This window comes from Corythoichthys intestinalis, chromosome 11 (genome assembly GCF_030265065.1).
Source record: "Corythoichthys intestinalis isolate RoL2023-P3 chromosome 11, ASM3026506v1, whole genome shotgun sequence".
In the NCBI taxonomy this organism is placed as follows: domain Eukaryota; kingdom Metazoa; phylum Chordata; class Actinopteri; order Syngnathiformes; family Syngnathidae; genus Corythoichthys; species Corythoichthys intestinalis.
The window spans coordinates 19,137,329-19,156,113 of NC_080405.1; the positions used below are offsets into that span (position 1 = coordinate 19,137,329).

Sequence of the window (18,785 nt, forward strand, 5' to 3'; positions counted from 1 at the left end):
AAAAGGCGCCAAGCTTCTTAAACCTGCCGCTGTTAACGTTCTATGAGGTCGCATTTGACAGTATTCTGCCGCGGTCCTCCTCGCCAGCTATTTGCTCGCCATTCACGCTTGTTTGCATTTGATCGCTAGTCTGATACACTCCCGCTTTTTCGGTGAGGTCTTTTGTGTTTATTCGTTATTGGATCGTTTTTGTTCACCACTGTAAATAAGAGCACTGAAGCAAGTAAGGGTATGTCGCCATTTCTGTTCAACCCGTTTTCTCCTGTTTTCTATAGAGTAGGAAGTTAGGTTAGAAGCTGTCTTTTCTTTGTTCCTTTTACATGATCAGGGTTTAGTGAGCGGGTGGGGTTTAAGTGTAGTTCCTTTTGTTTGTTGTTTTAGCCTGGGCTTACCCTGAAGTCACGCTTCGGCATTCTGTACATATTCATTGCGAGTTTGATTGTTCTGTAAATAAATTTGTGTCGACTCGTACATTTGTGTGGCTTGTTTTATGTTACGCCCTTCACGAGCCGTCTTTGGCACGTAACAGCAAGTGACCTGTAAATGCCCCGAAAATCGGACAGAATGACTGCGAATGCTCTGGTGTCGAATGAACATAGGTTCCTAGTCTAAATGGATTGGAGTCGAGCAACGTCAATGGCAGCCTTAGAGTCAACTGAGACACTATTAATTTTAATAGCAACTTGTTGGTTCCATTTTTTTCTTTTTTTTTGTTAACATTGACACCTTTTTAAAACGATATCTCTATTCTTGGCAGGAGCATATCGATAAGCTTTTGAGATACAATGTATCACCATTTCAATATTTTGTCACACCCCTAGTCTTGTCTATTCACTTGAAGTCTATGCTTTTCTGTTGCAGCTTAAATAATTACAGTAGTACACATTTGTTTGATTCCAGTTATGTGATTAGATTGCCAGCACTGACCCAATCTGCACCATGTGAAATAGAAGTCACACGGCACATCTATCTTCAGCCTCTGATATACCTGTTTTACCGCTTGGCCAGGTTTGCAAGTTAATTTGTTTTCATTTTGATAGTGACCAACAAAAGATTGTTTTAGGATTCACTATGAAATAAGTTAGGTCAAAACAATTCATATTACCATAATTATTTTTTATTTTATTTTCATTTGTTAAAACTGGACTAACATTTTATTTACTCATTTGAAAAACACGGTGGTGGGGTTCTTTCCTGCCAGGCTTTGTAAGTTTTTGGGTGGAAACTATTACTTTTCACATTTGTGCGTGTGAGCCATCAAAACATTGAACTTGAAAACCTTTAATAAATCAGGCCCTTGTCTATGTGTGTTTTATTGGGGTCACCTCTTTGATGACAGTCTTGAAATCTTCCAGTCGCTCAGAGTCTTGATCCTCCATGTTTTTGCCGCACTCCAAGTCATAGCGCCGCCTTACTGTTTGCAGCTGAATGGACACGGCCACAACCACCTTTGCCATTCCTGACATCAGTTTCATGGCTGAGAAACAAAGACGCAGTGTGACAGGCACAATAACAGTCAATGAGTGCGCGCTCATGCCCCAAAGAAGAACGTGAATTGATTTTGTGAGGTTAGTATGTTTGCCTGATTGTTCTGACTGAGGTTTGACTCTGCTTCAGCCTTCCCGGTAATATTACAAATAAAACACAGGACTGGAGTTGGAGCATGGCATAATTTTTCAGGCAAGATGGACTGACTGAACTACCGAGACTTGAGCAGCCTTAGTGAAGGTCTGCACTCGATTTATTTTACAGTATTGTCAGGAGAGTAGTTGTCATTCACTTCTCCCTGTAGTAAAGAAATTGTCTTTGTAGTGCTGTTAAAGGGGAAGTTCGATTTTTTTTTTACATTAGGCTTAATCTTCGAGTTAGCAGGGGTTTAATAAGTCGGTGGAGTTGATTTCAACAAATTCTGTGCATTTTGTCAGTTATTTCTTAGTTTCAAGGCTCTGGAGTGGCTAAGCTAGCACAAGTAAATGGTCCCATTTTAGCATGCCAAAAAAAAAAAAAAAAAAAAAAAACCAACAAAAAAACAACAACATATGCATGTAGGTGAATCACTGATGACCCATGCAATCAATATAGATGGCTACGTTTTCAGGATAGTTATCAAAACTTACCATAGCATATCAATAATTGTAGTATGAAAAGCAACATTTATAATGCAGCAGGAAACAGGCTGAAGATATTTTTTCCAACTGTGTTTTTATGTCATAGTCAGCAACAAGTAACCACCGTTTATATTGTTCCTCGTTTTGTTTGAACAGCCTCTAAATCAGTGGTTCTTAACCTTGCAAAAGGTACCAAACCCAACGAGTTTCAGATGTGCATTCACAGAATCCTTCAGAATTTGATAATGAAACTCTTTTTTATTACCAAATTCAAAACAGATATAGCTAAGCTAGCAAGCAAATTACCGTTGAATTTATTTCAAATTTATTACAAATAAATTGTGTGTTTTGCAGTTATTTTCATGTTGGAAAATAAAATTTCATGTCCACATTCTTTTATTTTTTCTTAATTAATTTATTTTACTTTTAACCTGTCCTGTTCAGCTGCTTAGACACAGAAAATAGGAATCTGGAGTGTCCTTACGATCTGAACAGCTTTAATGTATCACATGGGAGTTTGATATACTCCCATTGTGGATTGTTCATCATGTCTGCATTGTCATTTTATGGCCGCATCCTTGCATCACATACTAGTGTATTTTTATGGTGTAAAATGTGACACACGTTTTTTTTTAATTATCTGCGCAGTACACGCTGCCTGTAGGTCTATTATACTTCCTCATCATAAGTCAACTTTCCACTGAACAAACAAGTTTCTCCTCCCATTTGATATAGGGCTAGCAGTTGAAAGAAAGTCTGTTAATTGGAGGCAACCCAGTACAAAACCTAGTCTAAAATGACGCTTAGCCTTTATTCAGAGTATGAAAATAGGGGCCTGTGTGTCTTAACCTTCACCGAACCCCTGGGGTTCGATCGAACCCAGGTTAAGAACCACTGCTCTAAATGCACATTTCACTATGTTGCTGTTCTTCAGTCAATACACAGTAGACTAATACTGTATTTGAGGAGGATGTAAAATCAAGAGTTTTCCAATCTCTGACCAGGAAAAATTTAATTGTAACGCCACTCGAACTAGGAGGCCCGAGTTATGAAATCGAAAAAAAAAAAGTACCCTGACTTCAGGAGCTGCATCAATCTGACGTCACTTGACAAAATAGCCGGCCCGTCGCAGACTGTCAGTAGTAAAACTAAAGAAGGCAATTTACAGTGTGTGCAATTTATCGCTTACAAGAAGTCAGGTTTGCTGGAGTTTAAAATGTCTTTTGAAGGCCAAAATAAAAAACTTGTCGTGATCAGCCATCTTGCTGTTTACATTCGCTTGGAACGCTTTGAGGTCGCAACTGGTACCATCCGAGTGGGAGATAAGTCCGACTTCCCACCACCCTCAAATGCAGCACTAGCACAAGTGGCCGAAGCACTCCTCTCTATTGTGGTCACATTACACATGTAAAAAAATAGTTCTGCAGAATAAACTAAATTACGGCAGTTCGGTGTGACACTGTTTTGACCACATTACGAGCTGAACAATGATCTGCACTTTGTATTAATTTTACTATGTTAGATCTGTTAATATTGTTTATAGTATAGTATATATAGTTTTTTATTGACATGCTAAGATAGGACAATTTGACTCGTGCTAACTTCACCACAACAGAGCCCTGAAACTAACAAATAAGTGACAAACTGCACGGAATTTGTTGAAATCAACTTGACCGACTAATTTAATCCCTGCTCGCTCCAAGATTAAGCCTAATGTCAAACATTCTGAACTTCCACTTTAATAGCTAAATTTTGCCTCAAGCTGTGATGCGAGGCGCTCACCGAGCAGGGTACTTGTGTGTCTGAATGCTCTGACTTGGGAGTCAGACAGCCCGGTGAGGAGGGACAACAAGGAGGGAAAAAGATAATCATCATAAATGAGACTGTTTTGACAGGAGTTCACAAGGATGCGGGCAAACTCGCAGAGGCCCGCTCGAAATCGCTTGGGCGAGGCGCCTGTTCCAGACAAAGGGTAGCTTGCTGAACTCTGGAAAAATAACACAGGAATATAATTTATGCCATGTTATCCTCAAAAAAATATATTAACAACTACGTACTTGAACAGAATGATGACCTTGCCCAAAAAATTATTTATTCCATTACCTGATCAAACTTTTTGGTCAGCGTGGTGATTATGTCTGCATTTTGCATGTTGTCAAGCATCGCCTCGGTAACCACACCTGGGCAAATAGAAGAAATATATTAGTCAACTGCTTTTGTCAGAAATTCAGTAGTCTGTTATTATTCTGATAAAGTACTCTGACTATTAATAAAAAAACTTTTCACCCTTCTTTGCTGTTTCTGGGAATAAAGGCTCAATGATAGGTTAATGTTATCTTGCTATGTCAACATCACCTCGCTACCCCTAGTTAACATCTGACCTGGGCATCCACAGCACTGAACGATGAAGTTGATTAGCACCAAAAATCCTGGCTCCCGGCTCTGCTTGTAGTAGTCCAGCCAATCATCAATTATCAGCTAGAGATAGATAGGAAAATGCCAGCCAATCAGGAAAATGAATTTGGATGGGTGCAAGAGTTATAAACAATAAAGTAGAACTTAAAAACATGATTAATTTCTGTGACATCTTCTTTGTTTTATGAAATTTACAAGGCATTTACGGTATTATTTTCACTTTACAAGGTTTTAAAGTGACACTTAATAACTTTATTTTTGGTGGTTTGGCGATGCCAGTGGACAAAAGCAGTAGTGTTTTGCCTAACAGGAGACCACATTTCCCATGAGGACCTGCACATTTCTGATGAGGACCTGTGCAAGTGTCGTAAACTCCTGATGTCACTGTTGCCAATATGGCGACTTTCTCGCTAAATCTAGCGACTTTGCAAAACCTCTTGGTGACTTTTTTTTGTCAAAAGCGGCTGGCGACAAATCGAGCGGATTTTCTGGGGGGTTTTTTGTATTTTTTTTTCTTTACTCACTTCTGCTTCTTCCAAGACAAAATTAGGTGATGACGTCTTCTAGCGACTTTTAGGAGAGCCAATAGCTACTTTCTTTTCTGGGAAGTTGGCAACACTCAGACACGCAAGGATCTGCCAGTCACCTGCCCTCGGACTGGACTACATTTGTGTATACAGTGGCCGTGCGAAGGATGAATATTGATGCGGTAATGAATCTAATTGTGGCTGAACAATATCATACGACAATGTAACGAATTGGGTAAGGGATAAGCGACGTATGCCATAGAGCAGGCAGCACATTTGTATTTTTTTTTCTGTGTGGCATGGTTCCTACCACCTTCCTCGAAGTTGCTTTGTGTCAGTGAAAGTGATACTGACTGGCCAGGGCCGTGACTGAGATGTCATTCAACTACATATGAGTCGATGTTTAATCACAAAAGATGAGAATGTTTAATGAAGGTTGAAAAGTTGGCTTTTTGGCAAAGTGGCTTTTGTGATTCACTCATTCAATTGTGATTCACAAACTAATCAATCTTTTGCATCTTATGTAATTGTTACTTTAAGTACATGAAGGTCAAGAAGAGTTTCTCACCATGAGATCACTCTTTCCAACACTGACAGCTTCGTACAAATCCTTTGCACTGATCACTTTGTCACCTCTGTTCACCGCTCTTTTCTTCGGCTTGGATAAGGCCTGCCTGGTTGTGATTTGGGATGACTGCTCATCCTCAGAAACCTCTGGCGTAGATAGAGACAGGCTACTAGCCAGGATTGGTGATGTCATCAATTCATCTTTGCGCCTAGGTTTCTTGGGTGGCTTGGGCTAAAAGAAAGACTGAAGCTGGAGTAAATAATGACGTATCTTGACTGAAGATAAACTACGACAAGATGAGGCTTGACATTCTATTTTAAAAGCTGCAATGGCAACATTGACCAAATAATTGCAGAGAATATAAGATACCAGCGAGCTTGACTTTGTCTGCTTTTTCCGCTTGGTATTTTTCAATGGAGGCTCAAAGTCTTCATCCAAATCTGTCAAATCATCAGAGCTAACGAGATGGAAGGAAACAAAATTTAGTCCAACTCACATACTGCATGCTTTTTTACACAGTTACCAAGGTATAGCCAACATCCCTGTGGGTTGTACCGCTTAAGTTACACTTACCCATCAAAGTCGTCACTTGACATGTTGGACATTTAATGAAGAATTCCAGTTGGTTATGAATTTTGGACAGTTTTGCTGATAAATGATAATAGAAAACAAAGAAAGAAATGAGCTTGACCAAAGCAATGGGATGGTAGCTTACCTTTAGTTTTGTGCTTTCACTGGGCTACTTGAGTTTCTAAATTTTAATACAAGTACTGCTATATCAAGCATTTGATTAAAGTCTTCAACATTTTTATCACAATTTTACACAACAGTGCGCAGCTGGTTTAGTTTTGCTACACGACATTTAAATTAGATAACCACATTTTGGGCCCTAAATTCAAAGTATTACCTCACTAGACACAACACCAACACTTTTAACAACTGTTACTTAACTTCCTATTCAGTTAATTATGATAGGAATGATTATATCACGGCTTTAAGATGTGCACTTACCGACTTTCCTCCACGTTAACGTAGCGGTTTGTAGGGCGCGCCGACTACGAATAAACTACGACACCCCGGATTGGCCAGAATCTCATCAGCAGTTGCTATGATTGGTCCCTGAGAATGAACCCTGTTGCTATGGTTGCTTGGCATTGGAAATGACCACTAACCACGAACTTCAGCCTCTACTGCTAACAACAACAACTGAACAAACTTTCTAACCAGTTAATTAGAATAGATATTATTGTCGCACGACTTTTTGGACGTTCACAGTCGATTGTTCTGACGAATTCTCTTCCACTTTTACCAGCGACACATGTGGGCGCGCAAAAACTATGAATAAACAACGAGAACTCGGATTGGCCAGAAACTCAAAAGCATTGGCTATGATTGGTCATGGTGAATAACCGGTTTTGACTCATCCTTGGTAGTAATTTGTTTAGCGTTCGTTTTGGATAATGAAAATGTAATGCAACATTAATTTCAAACACTAACATTATTGTCCTATTATTGGTGAAAAGTCAAATAGTGTGATATCCATGAAAAATACAGTTTCCCTATTTAGTTAAAATATGAGTATAACATGTATAGTTTAAAAAACAAGCAAAGTTTAAAGACGGTCGAGAACGTTCGATCTCAACGTACTGCAATTGGCTCACTCGTCAAGAGGGGGGGATATTTTTTTTTAATAATGCCGCCAAACTATCTTTGAGCGGCGAAGAAGAGTTTCTCGTCCAATCAGAGCACGAATTCAGATCTACCCGGAACTCGGCAAAGCGTTATTTTCAAAGCGCAGGAATACAACACAAACTAAGGTAACGTTGGATATAAATATATTTTGGGTGAGCAGACATTTTCTCATGTGAACAGCACCCACATTTAAAAATACTTCGGGATAATACTGGGGAATATGTGGAATAGTTTACATGTTCCAGAATTATACATTACAAATACAAGCACAAAACACATTACTCACAAATTTCGGGATTTTCAACCTTCGGGTGTAATTTGTGGATAATCGAAAATGCACGACCTTTACGGGGTCACTTAATTTGACGATCAACCCTTGAATATAAACAATATAATGAGCAATAGAAATTGCTCAATAAGCTAAAAGGCAAAATTTACAGAGATTTTATCCATGTGTTAACCAATACTTTTAAAGCCGTATATTGAGCTTTGATGTGAAGCAGTAAAATATCAGTGGTTGGCACTGATATTGACAGTTGACACGTCTATTGCTGTCAACGACAGTAAATGCTTTGAATCCGTTTTTATATCTTTTAAAATTGGCACGTTGAAATAAACCTTGTGAGCATAAGCGGATTTTAGGGGGGGGGGGGGGGGGGGCTCCTGGTGTCCGAAAAGTGTCATTGCATGAAATTGACTAGTTGTAAAGCAATAAAACTGCAACACAAATGAATTAAATTAACAAAATAAGATAATTTTATAATGGGTCAAAATTATTTTTATATAATTTTCAACGACAAAAAAATTAGGAGAGGGCAATTTAATTTTTTAAATGATTTTTTTCTTTGAAATTTTTTTTTTTTTTTTTTTGATTGAAGCAACCGTATTTGGGATTGAATGATTTAGACACGAATGTCCTACCCATAATATGGCCCAAGCAAAAAGGATTGCTTCAAAGAAAACTTTTTGAATGAAAAATTAAGTGTTCAAATGCAAATTTTTCAATCTCAAATATTTTGTCGCATTCAAAAACGTTTTCTATTATTTAAATTTTTCTTTTTTTGATTGAAGAGATTTTCTTTTTGAAAATATGTATTTTTTGAAGCAACTTATTTTTTGATTGAATAATAAAGACAAAAACGTTCTAGCCATAATATGGCCCAAACACACATCAACATTACTTCAATCAAAAAAAAAAACTTGAATCCAATCCAAAAAAAAAAAAATCAAAGAAAAATAGCTGTCACATGCATTTCTTTTGAGTTTCAAATGTATTTATTTATTTATAAATATATATATATATTTATATATACACATTTTTTGGATTGAAGCAACTTTTTTTGATTGAAGCAACTTTTTTTTTTTTTGATTGAATAATAAAGACACAAATCTACCTCCATATGGCTCCGCCCAGGGGATACAATTTTTGACTACATTGGCACGACACCGGCGGGCGTACCATTTTCAATGGTTGACGATCTTGGCAAAAAGTATTACCTAAGCACCCTGATTTAGAAGTCCGCTCAAGAATGATGGGAAACAAAAAAACACTCATTGTCATCTTATTTTTATAATTATTCTTGTAAATTAATTTTATTGCTGACGCTGCGTTTCGGGGTCAACATCTTGTGCCCCCCGTCCCAAAAGTCAAACTCCGCCTATGCTCGTTATTCAGTCCTATGTTAACCTTGCTAAGAGTGGGTAATTTTTGTGGTTGCAGGATGTCCTGTTACAGCAGTGTGATCCGCGTGGATGCATCATCTGCGGACCTAGCACCTCAAGAACCACTGCATCTGATCCCCTGTGAGATTGAACACAATGGACCTGCACAGATCTCTCAGTACTTTAATGCTGCCATAAAGGAGCGTAAACACGGTACAGCAAAGTTAATGGAAGCTCTCTGTCCTCCCAGAATTTTATTCCAACTGTAATGCATTTTTTACATCACAGAGATGACTGTTTCATTTCGGGGTCGAGGCCTTAAAGGGCAGTACATTACCTGTCCGCAAGGCTACACTGGCATTGTACTCAAGGAGCTCAACAAGCCCGGTTCGGATCAGGAGGTACGTAGATTTTATCAGTCTCACTGTAGAGAACACTTTAACAAATAATTTTAATGTTATTGTTCCCTTTCTTTCCTTAGGACAGGACCCTGACGATAGCTTCCTTGTTTGACAAGCTGACCTACTGGAACCTCGAGACACCTCCTAACTCAGATGATGCGGTGGTGATGGCGATGGATTGGCCTGAGCTTGCTGAAGCGGTAGAGAGATTTATAAAGTGGATGCTTTCCACTGAATAGTGTGAGTCTGAAAATTTGACGTTCATGTCATTTTGTCTCTTTCCAGATTCATGGAGCAGTGGAAGATTAAAGGGGCAACTTTGGCGATTAAAATGCATATCGTTCACTGATTACTGGCCATCCTTTAAAAAAAAAAAAAAAAAAAAAAAAAAAAAAGAGCTTAAATAATTGTTACAAAGCAAACAACTTTGTTCTATTTTATGTATTTTGTAAAGAATTTTGTACCAAAATTAAAAAAAAAAAAACTGCATTGAAACATGACTATTCTAAGTTATCCAGAGATAAGAGTAGACACACTAGCCAGCTGACTAATCAGTTAACCATAAGAATTATTATTCTACCGTGTTTTCATTTTTATCAGTGAATGGGAATGAGGACTCACACAGATACATTAACAAACATTTATAAGGTTTTTCAGATTGGCGGAGGACAGGACAAACTAAAGGCCATTGGCAAACACTTGTTCCTTCACCAAAACTTTGTCTCATTTCATTTTTGAAACTTCTAGTCTGGCATACTTGGCTGCATAATTAGAGCACTGGACTCAAGACCTGACAGAGTACAATTATGCAACTTGGAGAGGACCAATGTTGGCAAAATCCGGTGTTCATACTGTTTGATTAATCATTTTCATATAACAGAGTATTGAGAAAATAAAAGACACCACCATTCATTCAATCCAGTAAAATTGAACAACACATTGACATTTAAAACTACAAACATGACACACTGAATTGATGAACTACCCTTCACATCCATGGGAAGGTTGAAATAAAACATTACTAAGTGAAAGATCATGTGCTGTAAACATCTAAATATGCCACACAGTACTTGAAACAGGTGATTAGCCCCATTCAATAAGACAACAAAAGTAGCTTTTACAGCACAATAACTGAAACTGATCACCTATAAAATACACTTTTCTCCGAGTAGGATACATGCAACACAAATAGTTCAAGTCACAAACCTAAATGCATCTGAGTTCACATTGTGTTGCACGACACGATAGAATAAGGCTTCTGGTGGCTCAAATTGGCTCACATTTACATATCTTCCAGATGTCAGCCAGTTCAGAGTGAGTTATAATGCATAAGTGCATTTCAAAAAATTACAATATGGTGGCGAATTTTATGTTTTCTCCAATACATGGGTGTTACTGTATTTTGTCATTTGGAAGCCTGAGGTACAGACAAGCATGAGGCCCTCCACTTCTTTGTTCGGCAAACATTTTAAACATTAGCTTCTATTGTCAACTAATAAACACAATTAGAAAATTTCCTGAGTCTTTAAAATCCCAGGATTAAAATCTAAAAAAGTGAAGACTCTAAACTTTTCAATATTCAGACTGTAATTGATAGAAAAGGAGTTAAAATTGAACTCATTCAGTTTCAGCTGTTTATATTCATCTTTGTGATGAAATGCTTCTCTCCACCGCATCTTCCTCTGCTGACATTAGCCACGTTTACATGGAGCCAAATATTCCAATTGCAATCGGTTTAGATGTTCAAACCGAATAAATGTGTTCCATATAAACACCTCATTCGGAATGAACAGGCCCAAACCGAATGGAATTTCATTCCGTTTCACAGGGGTGGAATATTCCTTTTCCCAAACCGATTAGAAGTAAAATTATATCATGTAAACAGGGAAGCGGAATGGTGTCTGGTTGCGTTCTTTCTGCACATGCTCCGTACTGACGTGATGACGTCACTTGGTGACGTAAGTAACGTCACTTGCAACATGGCTTCCAAGCACACGCACAGCGCACCTAATTGGAGTCAGGCGGAAAGTTTATATCCATGAATCCCTCCACCAGCCCACACAACTTTTTAAATGAACGGCGTGTCATTCTGAAGTTTTGTTTCCACTCGAAAAGTTAAAACAGCAGCTGATCTGACGATCGATCTCCATGTTTTGCAACGTGACGCTTTGTTTTGATTAATCTGCGTATGTCAGACGGCAGTTGTCAAACGTCCTTTTGGAATAAAGGCAGACACATGTAAACGCTGGATCGGAATAGATGAAGTGACATGTAAACAGCTGATCTGAAATTTCCATTCGGAATTATTTGAATCGGTATGAATAAAAGTCAGCATGTAAACGTGGCTAATGACTGCAGCACTACTCAACTGCAGCGGTTCACACAGCAGTTAAAGCACATTCACTGATCACTAGCATGTTGAATCAGTAGAAAAAGGTTGAAACGGTCATAAACTTATTTCCTCTTGTCTTTTCTGCTCCAGTGTGATAACTACATTTTCCTCACAACACTCCAAGATGAAGTTTCTAACCAACTTGCCTGCTGTTATAACAAGATTCAGAACTTGAATTACCAAGAGTTTACTTAGAGAGTTTGTGAGCAGTGTCGCTGGTGAGTTTAGTCCTTTCAGACAGTGGAAATGTGAGTGTGGAAGGCTTTTTAAGTGCGGTATTGCCCGCCCTCTCGCTCAATCCTTACCTTCACCTTTCCTTGACGCTTAATAGGATTGAAAAAAGATGGACAGATGTTTGTTAGCTAAGTGGTGGTGGTTGTGGATGCAGCTATTGGTCCATATCAGTTTTGCTGCGTTTGGGAGGCAGTGTCTGATCGTGAGCCTTGCGAATATGTCGATAGAGATCTCCGGACTGTGTGTAGCTGCGGTAGCAGAAGCGACACTCGTATGGGCGCTCTCTCGTGTGCACGATGGCATGGCGTCTTAGTGTATACGTGCAAGAGAAAGTTTTTCCACATACGCAGCACGTCGGGACATCCTCAATTCCCCCCATGGTGTCCTGGAAGTCTGTTGAAAAGGTGGCTTGATGCTCAGAGGATTGCTGCGTGGTGGACGGAGGTTGAAGGAATGAGGCGGCCAGCGAAGAAGAGGATGAAGGGGAGACAGGGAAGGTGTAGTCGGACGTCATTTGGCGGGAGGACAGTGTGTTCAACTCCTCATCTCGAATGTCATCTTCAAAGTCGTCGTCCACATCCATTACCGGCCTGCTCGCTTTACATGGCTCTTCGTCCTCTTCCTGTTCCTCATCAGAAATAACAATGGCCTCCACTTTGACTTTTGGATTGCCACTTTCATTGTGCTCACTCCTTAACTGTTGAAGAGAAGAAGCGCTTCCTGTGTCCCTCTCAGGGGCAGCCACGTTTTGAAACGTCTGAGGCGTGGAGAAGTAGGAGTTCTGGCCTCCACGTTGTAGTGAGACTGTGCCCTGGACTGGAATACTAGCACGTGAATGCTGTAACAGTGAGAGTGTTGACTCATTTTGTGCATGCGCCACCCTGACCGTGTGTTGCTCTCCACCTGCAGTATCTCTGCGATCACACTCTGATGGTCCTGTTGAAGTGTCTTTCTCATGGGCTGTTTGGAGTCCTGTGGAGTTATTGGGTTCTGATTGGGGAAGAATGACCACTGACAAACACCCAGCTTGGACTTCCGAGACTATGGAAGATGAGGAAGGCTGCTGGTTTATGCTGTGGCTGAAAGACAAATACAATTTAAATTATTTAGAAATAGTGGCATATTTCATTGAATATAGCTCATGTTGCCTTTTCACGAAAGTCAGATCAACCAGTAGCCTCACTTAAGGAATTTCATTTTTTTTAAACTTCAAGTAAATTTCATGTGGTGGCAGCACTGCTTCCAGCATGCGTATAAGTAATTTTTATCTACTAATATTTCAGCCGCTATGTCTGGCTATATCAATTTGTAATCTTCTGACACTTTTAGAATCAGTTGAGTAGTACTCAGTAGCAGTCATCTTTCAGATATGACATTTTGTCAAAAAGAATGAATTGTGTATCAACACTGTCAAAAACATTAAAATTGCTTTATTTTTTTATCGCATTAGGTCAAATGCAACTGATGGTGTTAAATGTGTAGAAAACATTGTATATAATCAATTGAAGGTCTTGGAATCGAATTTCGCCATTTATCGTATAGTTGTCTTAAGAATCATGCCATTCATGAAATTGGTGATTCACACCCATAAATACCAATAAACACGCACAGTTGCACAAAATGCACACACTTATCATTCATATTTAGTGTAATGTGGGAATATCAGTAAACGCATGATCCCCAAATATGTAATCCAGAAACGTGGAAATGTGAGGCAGAGGTGGCTAACCAGTATCGTCACATCGTGAAGGGAATGACACCTTTTTAATGGTTACGTCTATGACCAGGTGTCTATTCAGCCCCTCCCTTAATGTATTTATTTTTTTAAACTAGCGCTATACCTTGTTGAGCATGACCTCTATTAGAGCGGAGATTACTATATTAGGTAATACCTGTACCTGTATGTCTCAGTGGTGCTGCATGGGCTGCAGAGAGCTGAGACTTCACCCTGACTGCCACCCCTCAACCTGTTGGGACCTCCCGACTCCTGTATTGACTGTCCCAAAGTGACTCCTTGCGCCAGTTCTCCTCCACAGAGTAGATGAGGAGAGGCATCCATGCCAGGCTGGGTGGTGTCAGCGTGATCAGGACTCAGGGGAGTGTGAACTCGTACCTCTGATGAATCTGTATCATTCCTGTGCTCAGACTTGACAGACTCCAACGTACTCTGTAGTGCCATTACAGACACTGATGAGAGGGTTGTTGTCATGGTGATGGGATTCAAGAGATCTACTGCCATGGTTACCACGGGCTCAGTTCCACCATCGCTCTCATCCCCTCTCCCTGGTTCTATTAGCTTCCTTGCCCCAGTGTTCTCCTCGCAGCGAGTGCTATCTGCTTCAGCCAGGGGCCCTCGTCTCTGCAGTCTCCTTTTGCACACTCTCACCACCTCATTCATGTGCAGGAAGCTTGCCGCTGCTAGTATATCCTCCAATGGTGGAGACTTCTCCAGCTGAAGCACCCCTTCATAAACAAAGTCCAGGAGAAGGCTAAAGGCAGCCGCCGTGACAATGTCGCTGTCAAGTGTGACGGAGCTGCCAGAAGCATTTGTACCGGTACTGTTCAGGGAATCTGAGTAAAACATGTGGAAGAAGGGTGAGCAGGAGGCCAGCACCGCCCGATGAGCCAGGAAACGGGATGATCCCACCATGACGGTGCAGTCGCACAGGAAGCCACGCTGCCGCTGGGAGCGAAGAGCTGAAAGAAGCTGCTGGGAGTGCTGAGGAAACTCCATTATCTGTGGAACATGAAGGGCATAAATGAGAACAAAAATTTATGGCTATATACCGGTAATCAATTACACCCACCAGACACTTGATGAGTTACACGCGCCCAATGTAACATCCAAAAGCCTCATCTGAAAACCTCTAATACGGTTCAGTTTTGAATATTATCATAGTGGACTTCTATGCATACATTTGACAATGCTTTGTACAGGCATTTTGTAATACAGGTAGTTGTTAAATGCTAGCAAATCCGACATACATTGTGTGTGTGCACTGTGCAGTTATTAAATCAAGGATATTAAACGGAATTTATAAAGTACAGTACATAAGTGAGAACATTGGATGCGTCAAGGGTGCGCTCCCATAACCCACACCTTTCACAAGTTAGTGTTACTTAAATTCAGATAAGGGTTCCCTGACATGTGTGTACCTTCTAGCAGAAGCCTGAAGATTTGGTGCAACAACAGTGACAGGTATTTCGAACTGCACTGTTCCTTCCACATTGACTAAACAACCTGAAAGTACTGCGGTCAAGCCAGCGGACGTTCGTGTTACCATGGTCAAGTGAGCGGACACGGAAAATAGTGCACCCGCTTAATCTAAGCATTACAGTAAATGCATTCTGACTGAGCGGCAATACAGTTGACTTCCGTGTGCTCACGTTGTTCCAAACTCTTGTGGCACTCTTAATCAGTGTTGTAAATCTTACTTTACAAAATTAGTTACAAATTACTTTTCCCAAAAAGCCTACTTGTAAGAGTAATTAGTTACTCAGGAAAGTAACTGATGTTACCTTTCATGTTCTAAATTACATTATGCATTCTATAACATCTTTCATCAACATCACATCAATGATGTTTATATATTAACCGATTTTTTTCCCAGACGTCCGCTACTAATATTTACCAACCTTGGCAAGAATTTATTCAAAATTGTGGATTTACAGTACCACAAACATGAGAACTGTAATCTAATATATGTTCAAATGCAGGACATTTAATTATATTTTATAGATACTGACACAGTAAAAATGTTAGTTTTGAGTAAGGCAGTAGTCAGACAGGTTCCCTGCCAATATTCACCAACCTTGGTCAGAACTTCTTCAGAATTTTGGATTTAAAGTAGCACAAACATGAGAACTTTAACCTGATCAAAGTACACATGCAGGACTTTTAATTCATTTTTCTACATATTGGGACACTAAAAAAAAAACATATTTTTGAGTATGGGAGTAGTCAGTGAGGTCCACTCTTAATATTCACCAACCTTAGCCAGAACTAATTCAGAATTGTGGGTTCGCAGTCACAGAAAATGGGAACTGTAACCAGATCAAAGTATGCACACAGGACTTTTAATTCAAGTTATCCCAATTTTGGTACAGTCATTTTGGTACTCTATGATCTTCCGCTCTTTTTCTTTTTTTTCTTTTCTGCGCAATCAATTTATGACGACTCGCCATGTTTAGAGTTTATAACAATAATAGATTTTAATTTCCTGCTTCAGGGCACGTATGTAGTGTAGCCTTCAGTGCGCCAGAGCGGGGTCAAACCATTCTCTGTTAATACAGAGGGGGCGGGCGTTGTGCAAAAACAGGAAAAAATATATATTTGAAATATTTAATATGTTAAAGTCTTTAAGTATATATCGAGTAGAACATAATATTTAATCAGACAATGATTTAAATAAAAAAGAAATGTGTGAATGTAAAGTAAAATAAATTAACGGTCATTCAACGGCCCCTATGGTCCTGAGGCCCGGGACAACATACCCGATTGCCCCCCCTGTCGACGGGCTTGAGAATAATCACGAATCCAACATCAGAAACTATAATCACAAATAACTGTAGATAAAAAAGATTTAATAAAAATGAGGGCTGTCAAAATTATCGCGTTAACTAATTTTTAAAATTAATCACGTTAAAATATTTGACGCAATTAACGCATGCACTGAATGAGCCGCTCTCGCATTGCTTCAAACAGATTTCAATGACGCCGTTTATGGACATTAAGAGTGAAGAGAATGCCACCGGCCGCTTGGGGGCAGCGCAGCGCCGTTCCATACTAATGTTATTCCTTCTAATAGTGGGAGAATTAGTAGTTGTGAAACGTTTATGCTATTGCAGGGGTCCCCAAACTTTTTCCTGTGAGGGCCACATAACTTTTTCCTTCTCTGATGAGGGGCCGGGGTCAATTTGTAACAGAAAAAGTGTGACGATTGCAGGAGTAATGTAAAAATGTAAAAAAATGTAAAAATTTATAGTTTTTCAGAAAGCCACAATCAAATAACCCTTTCTGGATTCTTCACGGAAAAAAAGGAAATAACATAAAAATAATATAATATAATATAATATAATATAATATAATATAATATAATATAATATAATATAATAATAACCCTATTAATTAAATAGAAAATAACCAAATAAACTTCTCTGGGTTTTTCACAGAAAAAGCCAGGAACTAACACAAGTAAAAAAAAATAAATAAATAAATAAATACAATTGTTCAGGGGGCCGGACCAAATGTGGAGGCGGGCCTTATCCGGCCCGTGGGCCGTAGTTTGGGGACCCCTGTGCTATTGCTTTGTGCTCCACGCATATTTCGGTAAGTTTGCTTTCTTTTAGAGGCAATTATGTGTCTCTTGTTGTATTTTGGGTAAGATATGCACAGAGATATATCTGTTATAAAGGTGAGTGGACACAGGCGTTCTTTGGGCTGCGCCGTTTATTGGCATAAGCTTCTGCAACTCCTTCACAACAAACAGAAGTATCATTTAGTGAAAGCACAACAAAAATAATATTGCTATCTCTCAAAAAAAATAATGTTCACAATTAGAAAAGCACTTCAGTCTGTAGTAATGAGGCCCTATTCTCACACAGCTAAACAACAATGCAAAGTGAACTGGCATTACTCAGAGTTTGGTCACTCAATTCTTATTATTGTTATTTTTATTCTTATTATTATTATATTAACTCTACTTTTGATTGAAAATTGTACAAATTTTATTAAAACGAAAATATGAAGAGGGGTTTTAATATAAAATTAATATAACTTGTAACTATAACATTTATCTTTTATGAACTTCAAGTCTTACTATCCGCGGATCACTTAAACAGAAAGAATGTTATTAATGCCATTTGTGGATTTATTGTTATAATAAACAAATACAGCACTTATGTACAGTATGTTGTATGTATATATCCATCTTGTGTCTTATCTTTCCATTCCAACAATAATTTACAGAAAAATATGGCATATTTTAGAGATGGTTTGAATTGCGATTAATTACGATTACTTAATTTTTAAGCTGTAATTAACTCGATTAAAAAATTTAATCATTTGACAGCCCTAATAAAAATAGATATAGAAAAAAATAATAATAGTAAAAGAAGAATTTTAGGGTCTATCAGCCAATTCCTGCTCCTCAACAATCTTACACAGTTTCAAAGCATTCTCCCCTTCACATACTTCAAAGAAGAAAAATGATAACATAAATATTTGTGGAAAACTATTAAAATTTAGAATAGATTTGAAATATGTATTCTTATGTATGAAAATTTTACAAAGAATTATTGGAAGTAAAAGCATGACGAGAGTGGTAGGATTTAGGGTTAGATGAATGTGATTGGTCGACAGTTAGGGACCACTAAAAGTAAGCTTTACCCACTCGACGTTACCCTGGTAAAACGTCCTCATTTATCAACGCCGTATTTATGTATGAACTCATAACAATTCCATATTGTACTGGGTAAAAGACCTCCAATAACGTCACTGCTCGATTTTCCAACCGTGTGAGAATTTAAAAATAAAATGATCATAAAATAAGAAAGCAACAACATAATTCTAGCGACTTTAGCTAGTCGTACATGTTCCACCACCGCTGGCTGGATTCCGTTGCCTCCAACCTCAGATGGATGTCATCCCTTCTAAATGTGAATAAAATAGTCTTACCACGCAGCAAGTGCTTTATTCCACAGCAAACCGCAGCTTTCCCCTTTAGTGTTCTACTGTTCAGCAAGCAGACACCTCCTGAGTGTAGACATATGCCGGAAGTGCTTGCT

The 18,785-nt window shown here is 38.9% G+C and overlaps 3 protein-coding genes across 7 annotated transcripts in view; 1 reads left to right on the forward strand and 2 right to left on the reverse strand.

The window, feature by feature from the left end:
• The window catches only part of LOC130923887 (cohesin subunit SA-1), a 48,727-nt gene extending 40,799 nt beyond the window's left edge, over positions 1–7,928 (reverse strand). The window contains exons 1-8 of one of the 3 annotated variants that reach the window (XM_057850000.1): positions 7,597–7,928; positions 6,192–6,266; positions 5,988–6,075; positions 5,619–5,849; positions 4,490–4,586; positions 4,212–4,288; positions 3,891–4,095; positions 1,326–1,477 (exon numbers count right to left, since the gene is read on the reverse strand). In XM_057850000.1, coding sequence (XP_057705983.1) covers positions 1,326–1,477; positions 3,891–4,095; positions 4,212–4,288; positions 4,490–4,586; positions 5,619–5,849; positions 5,988–6,075; positions 6,192–6,223 — 882 coding nt within the window. In that variant the 5' untranslated portion in view covers positions 6,224–6,266; positions 7,597–7,928. Of the gene's footprint in view, positions 1–1,325; positions 1,478–3,890; positions 4,096–4,211; positions 4,289–4,489; positions 4,587–5,618; positions 5,850–5,987; positions 6,076–6,191; positions 6,267–6,333; positions 6,377–6,629; positions 6,958–7,596 lie in introns of those variants that run through there. The other 2 variants (XM_057849999.1, XM_057850001.1) reach the window with 2 other exon arrangements.
• Positions 907–10,933, forward strand: rnaseh2c (ribonuclease H2, subunit C). 3 transcript variants are annotated; one of them, XM_057850017.1, is made up of 6 exons: positions 907–1,008; positions 1,425–1,568; positions 9,031–9,185; positions 9,261–9,373; positions 9,454–9,573; positions 9,659–10,933. In XM_057850017.1, exons 3-6 carry the CDS (start codon positions 9,032–9,034, stop codon positions 9,680–9,682), a joined length of 411 nt encoding a protein of 136 aa, XP_057706000.1. In that variant the 5' UTR covers positions 907–1,008; positions 1,425–1,568; position 9,031; the 3' UTR covers positions 9,683–10,933. The 3 variants fall into 3 exon arrangements, with proteins under 3 accessions (XP_057706000.1, XP_057706001.1, XP_057706002.1); XM_057850018.1 differs by lacking the exons at positions 907–1,008; positions 1,425–1,568 and adding an exon at positions 7,329–7,435 and having other exon boundaries at positions 9,659–10,919; XM_057850019.1 differs by lacking the exons at positions 907–1,008; positions 1,425–1,568 and adding an exon at positions 7,399–7,462.
• On the reverse strand, positions 9,809–18,770 carry zbtb3 (zinc finger and BTB domain containing 3). Its single transcript, XM_057850007.1, has 3 exons — positions 18,676–18,770; positions 13,898–14,736; positions 9,809–13,078 (listed from the first exon to the last, which is right to left on the reverse strand). Exons 2-3 carry the CDS (start codon positions 14,731–14,733, stop codon positions 12,154–12,156), a joined length of 1,761 nt encoding a protein of 586 aa, XP_057705990.1. The 5' UTR covers positions 14,734–14,736; positions 18,676–18,770; the 3' UTR covers positions 9,809–12,153.
• Positions 18,771–18,785: the final 15 nt, after the last annotated feature.

Bases quoted from the DNA above. Each gene is read 5' to 3' on its own strand.
- rnaseh2c (XM_057850017.1), top strand. From the start codon at position 9,032: ATGTCCTGTTACAGCAGTGTGATCCGCGTGGATGCATCATCTGCGGAC. The intron at 9,374-9,453 runs GTACGTAGATTT...TTCTTTCCTTAG, and splicing joins AGCCCGGTTCGGATCAGGAG to GACAGGACCCTGACGATAGC. The intron at 9,574-9,658 runs GTAGAGAGATTT...GTCTCTTTCCAG, and splicing joins GGCCTGAGCTTGCTGAAGCG to ATTCATGGAGCAGTGGAAGA.
- zbtb3 (XM_057850007.1), bottom strand. From the start codon at position 14,733: ATGGAGTTTCCTCAGCACTCCCAGCAGCTTCTTTCAGCTCTTCGCTCC. The intron at 13,079-13,897 runs GTACAGGTATTA...TTTGTCTTTCAG, and splicing joins AGCACCACTGAGACATACAG to CCACAGCATAAACCAGCAGC.